This window comes from Cyprinodon variegatus, unplaced genomic scaffold (assembly GCF_000732505.1).
Source record: "Cyprinodon variegatus isolate N-32 unplaced genomic scaffold, C_variegatus-1.0 Scaffold471, whole genome shotgun sequence".
NCBI lineage: Eukaryota > Metazoa > Chordata > Actinopteri > Cyprinodontiformes > Cyprinodontidae > Cyprinodon > Cyprinodon variegatus.
The window spans coordinates 74,271-90,551 of NW_015150924.1; the positions used below are offsets into that span (position 1 = coordinate 74,271).

General features: G+C 44.5%; 1 protein-coding gene across 1 annotated transcript in view; it reads right to left on the reverse strand.

Moving 5' to 3' along the window:
- skil (SKI-like proto-oncogene) overlaps positions 1-16,281 on the reverse strand; it is a 36,701-nt gene that overhangs the window by 12,197 nt on the left and 8,223 nt on the right. Inside the window, exons 3-4 of the mRNA XM_015389739.1 lie at positions 819-914; positions 273-361 (exon numbers count right to left, since the gene is read on the reverse strand). Of these exons, the coding sequence (XP_015245225.1) occupies positions 273-361; positions 819-914 (185 nt within the window). The remainder of the gene's footprint in view (positions 1-272; positions 362-818; positions 915-16,281) is intronic.

Consider the following 16,281-nt stretch of genomic DNA (forward strand, 5'->3'; position numbering starts at 1 on the left):
TTTTTGTTTGTGCCTCTTCTGTAAGAACACAACAATTATGACATTTCCTGTTTTTAAACACATAAAAAGGGGAAGGAGCTTGGCAAGAACCAGATAGCATCTAAATAAGGATAGTATTGATGATTTTAAAGGACAGATTACTTTCGTAGACTTAAAGTCCACTGACCCCATCTGGTCAGAATGAAAGCAATCAAAGCAGCATTACACCAACAGCAGCACAGCAGAGGGAAATGATTAGACCTCTGGTTGTGTCACAGGTGAGGGTGCAGTACCTGGGATGGACCAGGGTGGGGTGTCCTGGCTCCTCCTTGATGTCTGTGAAGAGACTGTTAAACTCCAGGGCAGGTGGGGCCGGTTTCCCCTGTGGAAAATAAAACAAACCCTCTTTAGACACCAGCGTACATATGACACTAAACAATGTCTTGCTGAAGTACTGTTTGGTTCCAGATGTTCTGCTCCATGATGAAAACTAGAGCGGATCGGTTCAACAACACACATAAAAATAGAGATAAGAAACGATTGAGGCGGAGCGGAATGAGCTGCGCTGCACATCGCTCTCCTGGAGCCATAATCTAATATACAGGCATACATGCGAGACATGATTGAGGGATTACCCATCAGGCATCAGCTGAGATGATGCACATCATCAGGAGTCAGAGCAGAAAATAGTCGTAATAAAATAATTTATTTATGTGGGTGGGGGGAGTTTGTTATTCGTCTTCCCAAACAGAAAGTTGAAGGAGAAAAGTGTGCAGTGATGAATGTGGACACAGGGTGTGAAAGAGGGCAGAGGTGAGACCCTTAGAGGTGAAACTGACCTTCCGTGTCGGCTCTGCGTCACCTAGCTTGTCTGAAGAAGAGCACATTTCCACAGAGTGCTTCCTCAGCTGGCTCTCCTCTTCCTCCGCAGACTTCTAAAAAAAACACAAAGTGAGAGAGAGGGCGAGGGAATTAATCCAGAGTCGCCATGAAGGAGAATCGCTGAATCCTGATGGATTCAATGAATAACAATGTCAAAAGAAGGTAAATGGGCATGACGCTGTGCACCTACAGTTAGGTGGTTTAATGCAACCTCCTCCAATTTCCCTTCGCCCCCTTTGTCCTAAACAGAAAAGGTGTTGATATTCCTGGCAGTTTTTCACCCTTTCCAAACCTCTTTTACTCAGAACCTTTTAGATGATCGGTCTAATTAAAGGAGAAATTGACCAGTACCAAAAGATAAACATATCGTTTCACACCAGTTTCCTAGAGCTTTACTTTTTTAATTAGAAACCAGAGAGTTTGAGCTGACTGTTCTTCAGCAAGTCTGTGCTCCCTCCCCCACTTGTTGCTGCTCCGTCGCAGTCAGTTACTGGAAGATGAGCTTCAGAGATTTAACACCTTTACAAGAAAAGAAAAACGCGGAGGCTTGGAAATGATTCCAGTTTTGTCAAACAGACATGTAGGATGGCTGACTTTATGATGACAAAATATTTTCATCATATTCTCTTAGTAATAATCCCCCAAAAATAAACTGATGCATTTAGAACCAACAGATAATAAAAATACTGGAGGAAGATCTAATTTCAATCAAACCAGCAAGCAATTCAACCAATGAGAAATATTCTTTGAATCCTTAAAGAGGTGGTGGTCTGCTCTAACACAATAGTTTTTCTCTCATAAATTTGACCAATCAGACAATGTTTCATACTATTTTTCAATTGTAGGTACTATTACAGTCTGGCATTTTTACTAAAATCTTCATAGTAAGAGAACATTAACTGGTCCATGCCTCAGTTTGATACAGTAACAGCAGTGGATTGGGTGAGCCTATAAATACAACACAAGAAGCAGCCTTGCTGACAGTCAGCATGTCATGTTGTCAGGTGCTTCTTTGCAGACACGCGTCGCAGCTGGAGCCCACCTCTGGCTTCAAAGCGCAGATGTACATTAGAGCGTCTGCAGATGTGTTTGGTAAATACCTCTGCTCCCGTCTCTGGTTGTGCCTGCTCGTTTCTGGGTCTGTGCGAGTTTTGGGGAGAAATTCGGGGCACGCTCAGCGAGAGGCCACGAACTGACACACTTGATGCTTATCTGAGGCAGACGGGTCTCACAACACACAAGCACTTTGAAGGGGAGCGACGGGTAGCACGGTTTCACCAGAGGAACGAGAAGCTCCGGCTGGGTAGGAACATACGCAGAGAGGAAGATGAAGATTGAGAGAGAGAGGGGAGGATGAGATGGGGGGCTGTAGAAAGCATCAATAATTGACTCCCAAGCCTTTTAAAGGCTTACAGCTTACATCTATGGCAGGGAGACAGCTTTTCAACAACTGGAGGAAAAGATTTTCCTCCACACAGATGCAGTCGTTTTGGAAGCTAAGAACAATACGCGTAAATGATTGTAACATTCAGGCCCTCGCTGCTTTTCATTTATACGAGCTGCATTCCTCTCTGACATTACAATAATTCTCTCTTATCGCTTTAATCCAGTCTGAGAAACGCTATCTTTTACTGCCTACGACACACACCCAGACCTCAAACCTTGTTCAACAGCTATCAAACAGAAACCCAGCCTCATAAAGAGAGACACTGCTGTTCTTGTTTTATTTCACCGTAAATTCAACGAGCTCCTCCATGGAAATTAGTAATAGTCTTCTATCTGAACAGGTTTAGATTAAAATGCAAAAAACAAACAACTACTGATTTGTGTTGTCTCTTCTGCAGGCCGAGCAGGGGATTGTCCCTTATTTACAAGGCCGTGGCTGAATGAGCATGCAAATGCAAGTGGAGCTGGCTGTGCAGCCTGGTGTGTCTGAGCGTGCATAAAGCAGGGGGCTTGTCAGCTCCACAGCGCATACGGTTGGTGGTTTTTCCTTTTTTTTTTTTCTTTCCTCTTTTCCTGCACAGGAGGAAGCACTGCAGAACTGAAGGGAGGGGTTGAGTGAAGGGGTGGAAGAGGGAGGGTGGGATGATGGGACAGCAAAAGATGGAGGGAAGGAGGGAGAGTTAGGAAGAGGGGAAAAAAAACGCTGCAGTGACGGGAACGATGTGCCTTCTTCCCAACAGCTCCCTTTAATCGGTCAAATTAAGCACCATGGCCAAGGGTTCAGGGCTTATTTTAGGTCATAACAGGGATATCTGGACTTTGACTAGGCCATTAGAAAAAACATGATTTATATTTCTAGATGTTCTTTATCCTAAGACATGAAGATGAGGTCATACTGCTGCTCTTTTGAGGACTCTCCTTTGAATAACCTCTAGGGTTCCAAGCTGATGGCTACGATGTTCCCTTCAGGATATTTCTTACGGTGAGCTGAGTTGATCACCCCAAAGACTGAAAAATAACTTTTCAGCACTACTAAAATGATTAACATTATTCTCATCATGGTTTGTTCAGATCTTTAGGTCTACTTCATGTTGTCAGTTGACTGTTTGGCTCTACCAATCAGGCAGTAATCGGGTCTGAGTAGAAATAAACCTATACAACTGATAAGTTATTCCTAACTTAATGAGAAATGGATTATATTCTCACATAGGGTCTGATTGGCTCCCCTTCATAAGAGGAATTATGAATTAAAACATCCTCTTGTGTTTGATTGATTTATCTAATCCGATTAAATAATCCTTGTGGATGGATCCATCTGTTTGATGATGTTAGAAGGAAAATTCACAGCAATATTCATGGTCTCGTCCCCCCCCCCGCTGGTCGCATGTCTCTCATAGTAAATCCTGCTCACCTGACAGCTGACAGCTTTACACCCACCACCCACACAAGCGCACACCCAGGCTCATTATCACTGCTGCTCTCTGGTCCTTGATGAACGTGAGCAGAGCAAACGTTCACACATATCAACACAGCCCTGTCCTCACCTCTTTCCTTCCACCCCCACCTTACTTTAGTCAACCAGGATGCTACTTGCACTAATGAAGCCCCTCGCTTATCAGAGACGTTCCTGGACACACACACACACACACCGACGGAGGCAGACGTGCTTTTAAGCAGCCCTTTGTCAGGCCGTGGCTCGCCTTATAATGTGGATTAGCATTCCATGCGCTCGCCCTGCTGAACTCTGCCCTGTTGTTCCTGATCACCAGCAGGCTGCCTGCTGCTGCAGCTACACTCCGCTCTAGACACTAACAGCCATGTGAACTCCCCACAGTGACCCACTTCCAAAGCCTCAGTTCACTCCGCTCCAACTGTGGCGTCAACACGTGACACTTCTGCAGTAAGAAAAAAAAGAAAAAGTAGCTTTTTTTTTGGAGTGCAGTTGTATCAAACAATGACAATAGCAGGGTAATAAACACATCCATGACTCTACATCAGTGTGAACAGGGAGAAAACGCTTCATTTTTCTACACTAGGTTGCATCTTCAACATTTAACCCCCACTCTCTATTTAACCCGAGCCTCGTCACTTAAAAAATGTTTGAATCACTTTAGTGTAGAAGAAGCATAAAAAAGCTACATAAAAATCTAATACAAGGACAGGATTGGGTAATTGATTTGTCTGCCTGTGCACAAGCATTTCCAACTCATTCAGCTGATTTCTGCACGAGATTAAGGATCGGCACTTTAAGGGAGAAAAAAAATAAAAAAGGAGGCTGCCGGCTGTTTTCTCTGCTGTCGAAGGCTGCAGGGAATGCGAGTGAGAGCGAGAACTGGGAAGGATGGCGGCTCTGCTTGTTGGTTAGAGGCGAAGGTGCCAGGCATGCACAGAGACTGACACACTGCCTCACAGAGAGCGCAGCCGGGTCCAAGGTCGGGCTCTCCTCCTCAGTCACGTGGAGCCACCAGATGACTGCCGTCTAAGTGCAGCAGACATACCTCAAAGTTGACTCTGGGCTATAAATACACACGCTGTCTCCTTTCATGCAAAATGAACAAACATGCATGTAGTAAAGTGCTGCATGAGCTTTTTTAAATGATTTAAAATGAGAGCTGGAGCAAGCACAGACATTCATTTCCTGACAATAGTTTTCCAAGTCGTTTACAGTACACTGCATAGCTACAAACTGTATTTTATTGGGATTTGCTGAAATGATCCTTCGCAGCCTCCAGGACGGTTTTCTACTCCATCCGCTCTACCAACATATCTAACCCACTTTACTTTTGCTCCCCACAGCATGATGCTGCCTCCACCATGGAGATGGAGTGTTCACCAATAAATGTTGTTACCAATACAAGTTTGTGACTGTAATTCACAAAAAAAAAATATCAATGTCGTGCAGACCAAGAGGAGGAAACTGAGTAATGGATAACAGAGAAGGGTGTCTAAAGATTATTTTCTGTACTCATTATCCTCGGTTAAACACCAGCAATCAGGCTACTGACCTTACAGTAAAACAATAAAAACCCTGCCCATGTATATAAACGACACACAGACATCGTAAAAACCTGTCTCGACAAGCAGAGCGGCAAATCAGATGGAGGGTATAATAAGGGATAGGTTATTGCATTGCATTTTTATTTGCAGTTTATACTCTTTAAAAAAAAAACACTTTATCAAAGCCATTATGTCCATGGCCAGGGAATAAAGGGAAAAAAAACAGACCAGTTCCTAGAAGGAACCACAAACCCAGGCGGCAGCCATTAGCCTGCTGCTCGGTTGTTCCCCCTCTGACATGAGGAAGTAAACAGACTTTATTTGGGTGCCCTTCCTATCAGCTTCAGACAGTCAACCGGGGGGGGGGGGTACGGAAACACACTAGAACTGAGACAGTCAGTCACACCCAGTCTGTTTCTAAACCACATCCTGTACTGCTGCAGTCATCAGCTGTGTCAAAGATCAAACTGGAGATACACGCTTCCATTTATGTTTCTGCTCCAGCCTCACAGACAGCGTAAACAGGAGGACGCTCTGGAGGCTGCTGCAAACATGGAACACCACTGCCACTCTGCTTGCCGGGTTTACTCTGGAGGGGGTCCCACCTGGCGCAGCTCACAGGGAAGGCTCCAGAGACCTTTATATGATGGTCTTAATCCAGTAAGCCATTTATCCGCAGACTGGGAGCCACACTTTGTTTCAGCAGCCAAATCGATAAACAGCCACAGGGGAGGCAGTCAGTAAAGTGGGGCAATTAACCCTACATACATTCCTTTTTTTCTGCCGTTTGCTTTTTTCTCTTTTTTTTTTTTCTTTTCACTGCAGGCTCAGAAATCATATGAGCGGACTTTAATTTAGGTTTACAAGTTCAGATCTTGACTCAGTCCTGAAAGAATGTGAAAGGGGTCACTCTGCGACGGTGGTCTCTGTTTGATGTACGTGCAGAGAATGAGATTGCTCAACATGTTTTTCTTTTGGTTCAGCCTTGCACAGATAGATAAGAGGCACAGAGACAAAGGAGATGTCTGACAGGTGGGAGAAACTGGAAGTTACAATTAGATAAAATAAAAAAGAAAGAAGGAAGAAAACAGGAGACAACCAGCCTGCATGTAGGGCCTTTCTTTCACACATCTGTCCCACCTGTTTGCCCACATAGAGTTAAAGATCTGAGCCAGACAAACAGACCAACCCGCTCTACTCTCACACACATCAGAGGGCAGATGAGGACAGGTACGCTCCCAACTTACTTTGGCTTCTGGCCACGACATGCAAGGCCAGACAGCTCCAGATGAATTCACATGTCCAACGATTAAGCAGCCTACCTCTAATTATTTTTTTAATCAACTTTTTTATTCCTCTTCCTCAACTATAACAGTTAAATCCGACTGATCCCAATTAATTTATTACTTCTCTTTAAAGAAAATAATAAAAATGGGGTTAGTCATTTTAAACAAAACTGAAGACAAATGAAAAGATTATCCCTTTATGCATCAAAGCTCATCTTTATCTAAATTTCTTAAACTCAAAACAAGTCCATTAAACCACATGCTGATGGTCGTATGATATGCTTCTTATATAAACAGGGAAGTTAACTTTATTTCCAGTTAAAGGAAGTATAATGGATTAAGGTGCAATTTTGAAAAACAGAATTCAAGTAGAGACAAGATTATTTACCAAGACATAAAAATAACTAATAATAAAAATAACAAAATTCTTTTTGATGTTAAATTCATTTAAAAAGTCTAGATTTTGCCAGGGCAGCTAAATAAAAGTTGAAAAATGTTGCTTTAAAAAAAAAAAGAGCAGAGGATTTGGCATAAACCTAGAGCTATAAATAACAGACACTACCAAAGAGCACTTTGGTAGTCACCTTGCTACGTAACATTAACTAAACGGCACCCAAAGACAATGCGGTCGATGAGTTTTCCCTGCAGACGTTGCTTCATAAGCAAAAAGTACAACTAAATTATGTCACACTTCACATGATGAGTCTGTGGAGCTGTGACTAACAGCCCTGTGCAGACAGCATCTATTGCTTCATCATAACCTCGGTTAGAAAGTAAAAAATAAGGATTCCAAGATTTGAAATAGTACGCTAGGTTGGTTATGGTAGCATGCATTGTATTTAGCAGTCAGAGTCAGTCGGAAGCATCGAATTGTTAACAGCCACGCATCCAGAGGATAGTCGTAGACTGCACTGCTCATGTGCAGAACTGAGCGAGCACCGCCGTTTCTTCCCCAGAGGCCCTTTGCAGCGATCATTAACGACCAAAGCTGTCAAGGCTCACCTGCATGAGCAAACTGGGCCTGAAGAAAGAGTCAGAGATGCATGCTCACACATGAGTAAACAGACATCCTATCAAACAATGGCTCCATCAAACAGCAATGTGGGAGGATGACGCAGTTTACAGCGAGCCAGCAAACACAGACACGAGCAGACACACTTCACGCTCCCAGGAGGACACATCGGCTCAGAATGAGGCCAGTGGGCCCTTGTCTTGTCTGCCGATGACTGTACTCGTCATCGAAGCTCTAACTGGGACACCATGCACCAGGATTGTAGGTTTGTGAAATACATAGATATTCTCCAGAAATTCTTTCAATCATGCTCGATGGAAGGCAGGGCACTGGTTAAACAATCCGCATTTAAATTGGTTGCCTTTTTTTTTGGAGCAAGGGAGCTTGGCTTAGTATTCGCACGGATGAAACAACTCCGAGCGCTTGGAGACAAGAGTGGAGTGAGAGAGCTGAGGAGAGGACGAGCGTTGCTAAGCAGACTGAATGCTGAGAGGCTGTCAGCAAGCCAGCAATGCTCTGGTATCACTACAGAAGGAGAAAAAACACAAAATGGAGACACAGCCCGACCCGCTTTCAAGGCCAAACTAAATTTACACAGCATTCAGTTAAAGGGGCCTCAGAACGCCCCATTCAAGGGGTTGCTCAGTCATTAAACCTGCTTTAAATCATTCTCTGCATCTCTAATTACACTTAATTAAGGCTTCATTATCACAGAGAAATCAGATGGGGACAAAAATTGAAGAGTCAAGCAGCTATTTAAAATGAAATCAGAGGATGTGCATAGATAGAAGAAGCTACATTTATAAAAAGATAATAGGAATTTACAACAAGCCACAATATGCTGCAGTTTAATGTGCAAGAGAGAGAGCCAGTCTTAGGGGAGATAACAGGAAGGCTAAATAAAGTAAAGCTCAGTTGCTCTAATTTATCCATCCAAGCTTTTATCCTCTGTATGTATGGATTTGGAAGTGTTGGCAGCTTTTTGGGAACATAGATGCTTTTTTAGGAATTTCCATACCACTAACCACGCTAATTGCTAATATAACATAATACGGACACTTTCAAAAGTCACCTTTATAAATAAAACCCATTTTGAGGGAACTATCAATGACTCAAGTCACCTCTGCTTTACCGCTCTTAGAGAGAAATCATCTGCACTGGTAAATCAAACCTTTTAAAAAAACTTTTATTTTATTTTAGTTTACATTTCAATTATTACTTTGGATACAGTTCTGCAGCATTAACGTCTGAGCTGTCAAAGCCAGAGATAAATCTGGAGAGGAGGGTTAAAAAAAAAAATGGAGGGAGGGATGGCATTGGTGGAAAAATGTGAGCTACAGACTGAAGATACCATCACGATGCAACAGAGAGAGGCTTTCACCTGGCTAAAATGCCCCCGCAGGGTGGTATCCATCACAACCACATGGAAAGAGAGGTGGCTGAATTCAAAGAGGCTCTGGGAGGATGGCCGTTCAGCAGGGAGCTGGGGTCTCATTCATATTACATGCAGGAGCTTGTTTGAAGGCTTGAGTGGAGGAGCAGCTTGGCTTCACCCTACAGACCTCTGGGGCTCAACCGTCTCTCCGTCAGACACAAAAACACCCAGAAACCACTGTTAAAATCCATCACTCACCACGTCACGGGCTATTGTTTAGAAAGAAACACTGATTTTTGTTAATGTGAGTGTTTTTAAAGGAAATTCTAAAACCACACTTTAAATTGAAACAACATGGTTGCTTTTTATCCTCCACTAATGTCCAGAGAAGCTCTGCAGCACAGAGAGAGCACGAGAAACCCTTTCGCCTTTGGAAAAATCTTGTTGCGGCCTGAGTCAGAGCACTAAGTGAACACACCTGGGCGAAGATCAAACGCACTGAGTGAGAGACCAGCGCAGTAATAAATCTTCGTCCTGGCTCCACTGTGACGCTGATGAGTGGAGCGCAGACCACAGCACGGATGGAGCACCGTGACTCATGCTGCAGGACAGCACTGGGGTGGTGGGTGATGGAGGGGAGGAGGGGGTATCCGCTGGTGGCTGCATTTTATGTCAGTTTGTCTGACCGCGTGACCCTCTGTGGCTTCACGAAGAGATTCAGGCTGGGACATCTGCTGGGTTCCTGCAAGACTGTGACGACTAGCGGGTCATCGCGCAGGAGAAGAAACCTCATCGCGTTTGAACGTCCCGTTAATGACAAGGACATTCCATCTCACATACGGTGCCCAGTCTTACTGAACAGAAAATAACGAGGCGGGGATGGCTGTCTGCCAGAGCAGCTGACAAAAAAAAACAAAAAAAACACACAGACAAAAAACGCAACCCTGCCGAAAAAGCTGCATCGTTAGACTGTCTGCAAAATCCCATTCAACATGAGTCATTCTGCTGAAGAAATGCATTAAGGATGGCCTCATCAGCGATCAGGATGTGTCTCAGCCGCTTAATTTTGATAGCGATGACAAATTACATGTCTGGCATTGCAATGTGCACATGTCACAGGAACTGGTTAAATTGTAGCCAGGTTGTTATAAAATACCGCAAGTATGAAGGATAAAGTCGAGGGGAAACAGACTCCCCAGCAGCATGGGTGTTCTGATGCGAACACCCATGCTGCAAACTTTGCAGCTCTGCAGACGTATTCACATACTGTGTCTCTACACTAAGTTTACGTGTAACAGACCAACAAAATCTAGCTCATAAATGTTATTTTGATGGGAAAGGGTGCATGTTTTTTAACAAATAAAAAACTTAGATGCTGTGGCTTGCATTTAACCCCTTGACTCCGATACCCCCTAATAAAATCCAGTGCAACCTTCAGGAAATACCTCATTAATAGACTTGTGTGAAATTATTATGTTATGCGTGGCCGAAAACTAACACTAAACCTGGAGACACCATACCCACAATTCAACATGGTGGTGGCAGTGGCATGCTTAACATCTGTCCTAGCAGGACACCGCACCTAAACATGCAGCCAGAGCTGCTGTTACCTTAAGAAGCGGAACAGCCAATCATGTCAGCCTCTAGATGTGTAAAGTTTGGCACTTTTCTACACTTTGTCAACCACTCCCACTGGTTTCACACAAGCAGTTACCATTTACAGCTCATAGTTGCATGAGGTGGTCAGGAGCCTTTTAGCCGTAGAGCTAATCTAGAGGGAGTTGCAGAACCAAGTCTCTATTTGCAGCAACAAGTGGAGCTGCTACGACCTCCTGAGGGAAATGAGGAAAAAGAAAACAGTGTATATATCCGTGTACGAGCCTAAAGAAATATTAGTGAGACCGACGAATCCCATGAGTGGAGTTGATGCAGGAGGGATTAATCACGACATAAACACACCAGCATTTGGCAACAGAGGGGCTGAAAGTGATAGAAGAGCTTCCCAAAGTGCAAAATGTCCCTTCCTCATTGGTGCAGACTGCTTCCTGGTTAACAGTCTCGCCTCGAGCGACTACACTCAGAGGAGTTATTGGGTGAAGACACCGCCGGCGGTGGAAGGGGAAGAAAATAGTTGGGAGGTGTTTGAAGTTAGTGGAGCAAAGGTGAGACGAGCAGGGGCAAGCAAACCAAGTCTAGCAGGTTTGAGCTGTGCTTTCCGTTTTCATTCTGCTGTCTAGACTGGAGGCTGAGAGTAACAGCAATAGATGGTAAAACTTAACTGGGCTGCTGCTGAGGGTTATTACTGGGGCAGTTCACCTGGAGGACTAACCTCAGAAGTTACTAGCATGCCAGGATCAACAGGCATTACCCCAAAAGCTAATAACTAGGTGACAAATGGATAAGAGAGGCGTTTCAAACAGCAGCTCTGTTTCCCCCGATTTAGCCGTGTTTGCTACATGCATAATTGATCATTGTGGTGGCTGGGCTTAATGTGTTGTGGATGTGCAGCACGGCGGCCCGGCGGGACTTATGACACGCCTTTGATATCCTGTTTATCTGCCCGTCTGGGAGATTGTGGGGGAGGGGTGGAGTTGGAATGCCTGCATGAGTGTATGAGGGAGCGCAGGGTGCTGCACATGTTGGTTCTCCTGCTGATAGCTTTGTCTCTGGTTTTCTCCATTTCTATCTTCATTAATCACTGTTCCCACAGGGAGGAGCCTTTCGAATGCAAACGCGCCCGCTCTGCTTGCACACAACGCCAGGATCCTGGCAGTCTCCCACAGGGCCTGTACAGTACATTTCCCTGTGCTGCCTGGCCCCGTCGCACACACCAACCTGCTCCCATGGAGACCAGACAGCGGACAGCTAATCTACTCATCAACACGTAGATTAATTAATACGGAGGGTCATTACTCGGTTTCATGGAAAACAACCGAGGCGAGCTGGTCGGATGCGCTTCTCCTCCACCGATCAGTCTTGTTTGGGCTCGTAGCTCATTACACAGAGCTGCTGATCCCACTTGTTAAATGCCTGGTTTTCCTTAGAAGCAACAAACTGGTCTGGTGCCCCGAGGGGAGGAGAGGCAGTCTGAGGCAAACATGCAAACAAGCTGTCAGTCTGGGACACTTTTAAAGCCTGAAGGACGGCTGGGAGGGGCTTGGCAGGTTTGTTTAGTCTGTGTTACTGTTGGCAGACCTGGCGGAGGCTCCTGTGTACAGACAGAGCCATCTCAGCCGCTCAGAAGTAAACTATTCCATGATTTACACAAAAAGTGAGCTCAGGCATCTTTGAAATTCTGCAAGGTTGCCATCAACCAGGATGATAGCTGCAACCATTATAAAAAAAAAAAAACAATAACTAATAATACCGTACTTTCCCAAAAAATAAAACTACTAGAAAATCAAAAGCTTCACTTTATAGACTGCTTTCAGTGCAGGGCAACCAGACAGCTTGGAGGCGTTTTAAAAATCATAAATGAATCTGGTTTAAGTCAGTCCAGAAGCCAAATATTTGCCATGAGACTCAATCTGAAGATCATTCATTCCTACTATATGGACATGCAAAATATACCAAAATATAGTATTTTAAATAAAATATTGAATATTAGGTGATATTATAGAAAACATGAAGGCTGGGGATTGATTTCCGTTTGTTAAACACAATTCCAGTTAGACAATTGGTCGACTCATAGAGTAAAATCATTAAAATTGTCAGCAATTCAGCGAGATCTCCCCTGGATAGGCCCCCTAAATTGGTGAAATATGATTTCTTTCATTTAGTTTAGATTAAAAAAAAAACAAACATGCATTTTGGTGCACTTTTCTGGGTTCAAGGGGAAGAAAAAAGTGACATTCTGACATTTATTTTGGATTCATATAGTGCCTTGGAAACCAAAAACGTAAATCGCAATTTCATCTTAGAGTGTTTTAAAATGAGAAGAAAATAATCCAAATGGGCGCCTCAAAAAAATCAATTGTCATCGGCTACATAGTGCGTAAGATTTTAAAGTGCGCTATAATGTGTCACAGCTAGCTGGTTTTAGCAGCTTGGTCGGCCATTAGATAATTTTAGTGTTTAAAAAATGCTGTGTTCATTGATCAGAAATTAATTGGATTTTTCTATTACGGACCGGCCAATGAAGCTGATAACTAGCTATTTCCACCTACATCAGTGATTAATAGATTACCTCATATCTCCTTAAAGGATTTAAAGATTTAGAAGCTTAGAACCTCAACATTTCTTTATGTTGGGTGAAAAAAAATAGAGCAGAACTACAACCTGCAACCAGGTGAGAGAGGATGCACCAATGAGACAATGCTTCATTTCATCTAATGTTGGCACTCTGAGCCTATGCAGGACTAAGCCATGCAAAGATGGGAACTGTGGCCCCCTGGATATACTGCGGAACCTAAAACCTCAGCATATTCTTGTCGATTTAAGACAAAGACTCAAAAGTAATGACTTTGGCATTCCTCCAGGGAGCTGCAGTCCGATTACAGCACTGGAATACTGGTACTGACCTGATGGTGACACACTGAAGGGGCCCCTTTGGCTCAGCTCCTCTAACCTGGAGGGGCCCCGCTCAATCTTTTACAACAGGCAGCATGGCTATACACACTAACACTGCTAAGCAGGGAGCTACAGCAGGTTCGGATAAATGTGGTTCAGTGTTTGGTATGAGGGGCAAACGATTCTGTAGAAACTCCACTATGAGGGTCTAAAGGCCTGGGTGTGTTGAATGAAAGCAAACGGCCAACTAGGCAGGCTGTCATAGAGCAGATGGAAGGTTCAGCTCATGTCCAGCAGGGGTTAATTTTCAGCATGAAGGGAGAGGATAGATGGGCCCCAATTCCCCCCAGTAAGAAGCACATGGATGAGGCCTGTGGCATGGAGGACCACCACAGTGAGGAGTTGTTTATGACTGAATAACATCCAGTCTGGTCTGCGGGGGCTTAACACCAACTCTTTCCTTTCTTTTCCTAATATTTCTCCATTTTCCTCTCCTCCCATCTCCATATGTCTCTCTCCTTGCCTCTCCGTCTCATGCCATCCATACCTCGCCACATTCATCAAGGCTGCAGACCTGATCAATAACCGCTGGCCTTTCCTTCCATCCGACTCGTAGGCGCACACAAGTGGTCTTATTGCTGATGTAACGATCGACTTATCGGGTCATTTGACCGCCTACTTTGTTACTGCTGGCTGATTGGAGCCTGGGGGGCATTCAGAGATACGAAGTGGGCTAGGGAGGAAGGAGATGAGCAAAGGATTGCAAATCGACTGTAGGTAGACCATGAGGGTATGAAGCAGATGTATGGAGCAGCGTTGACACCCTCCCAGAACGTTGCTGCACACCAAGGGAAATTTCTTTGTAATACTTCTGTATCGTTTATCAGAATTATCATGCAGTCAGAATGACACGCCGGCTTTCGCCTAATTAGCATGTTTGCTAAATCCAATTAGATGTGAGCACCAGACAGACGGACAGACAGAGCAGAGCAGACTGCCCGGGAGCCAGCCAGAGAGTACAGCTGCGCTGCTCTGTGGTAATGAAGTCACTGGTTTCCAAATAGCAAACAGAGGAAGCCAGAGTGAGATACAGCTGTCTGCCGTCTGTGCCGCAGCCTCTGTGTCAGCCGGGCTGGGGGGGGGGGCAGACAGAGCGAAGGCTGTTCCCTCCGTCTGACTCCTCTGACTCTGGGCCAGCTAGACACTGCAGAACAGGGCCGAGGCAAATAGGCAACACATGTCAGGGGGGGGTTGTGCTCGCATGGCGTAAATGTGGGAAGTTTATTCTTTTTACCTAAGGGGAAAAGAACCGACTAGTTTAACCATGTGAAATGTGTGTTTGGGTGTTTTGCAATGCTTGGCTAAAACGAGGACAACTGATGCAGCAAATCCGAATGTGTTGTGATACTTCCTGTCTTCTTTGAAAACCAAATAAAGGAAAGAGAAGAAACCAAAAACAAAACACATGACGCCACCTGATGTCTGTCTGACTGTTGAGTATGAGCGACTGTCACAGGCTGATGTGGCCAAAATGAGACCATTGTTTGTGGAGTACCAAAATAATCTGTTTAATAAGGCTTCGGCTCGATGCTGCTGTCTGTTCGTGGCGTCCGTCAAGCAAATTCTATTTACACAGCAGCGATCTGCAGACAGGGCAGCCGGCCCTGCAGGCACAAGGCGCCATTTACGGAGCGCAGGTCCCAGAGCTTTTAAATGCACCTACTTAAACCAAACACTCCCAACAGGATATGGGACTTTCTAGCCATTTGAGAGAGAAAGAAAAAACAACTTCCAGAGGGCGGTTTTTGCCTGGGTCCCATCTCATCACCCTCTGGTAAGAGCTGAACCGCCAGTAAAAGCTCACATTGACGCCGTGTGTCAATAAGGGGGGTCCATGTTTAAGGTTAGAACCAACACAGGAAGATGCCAGCCATTTTTTTAAGGCATGCGTGGCTGTATGGTCGGCCTTCTACTCACATCCACTGGGATATGGAAAAACTGAGTCACTCAGCCGGTGGAGGCGGCTGGACACCAAGAGTCTGGAGGATGTTCAGGGGCTGAGAGACATGTCCTCCTGGCTTCCTCTGCGCACACATATGAACTCATTTACGCACAAGGTCAGGCTGTACTTGGAGAGGAAGCGCTGCGCTGTGACAAAGTGAAGTGGGACGCTATGGGGTCACCTTGTTCTCCAACTATTGACCTTTTCTACACTCATACATCCGCTCTCAGGCGGAGGGGGAGCGGCGGAGACAGGAGTCATCAAAAATCACCTGCTTCCTGGAGGACCTCCATGGTGGAATCTCTCCAGGAACATGTTCCATTGTCTCTTTCTATTTCTCTGAAAACAGATGTGCATTCAAAGCCGAAGTCAAATTCTACTTCAAACAGCAACATAATCATCCAAAAAAATGAAGACAAATTTAACCCTGGCATAAATTCTGTTGTTTTGGATCCTTATCCACCCAAACAAACAAAGGTCTACTTAGGATTACTAGCAGTAACCTTTTACTTATTTTATCACAGGAGGTTTAAATAGCTTATGATTCCATGTGCTCTAAAAGAGTTTGCAGAAAACCAGCCCAAACATCACAGGTCCACTACTGTGCTCACAGTTGGTATTAGGTGCTTTTTCACCCATTAAACAGCTGTTATAAATCACACCCATTTAGAGATGGTGCCTTTAAAAAGCTTTAGCTTTGTCCTGGATCTGTTAAAAATGTGGAATGGTCCTTTAATGTAGGACCAAACTAACAAAAAGAAAACAAATACAGCAAGTTTTAGAGCTGGGGAAT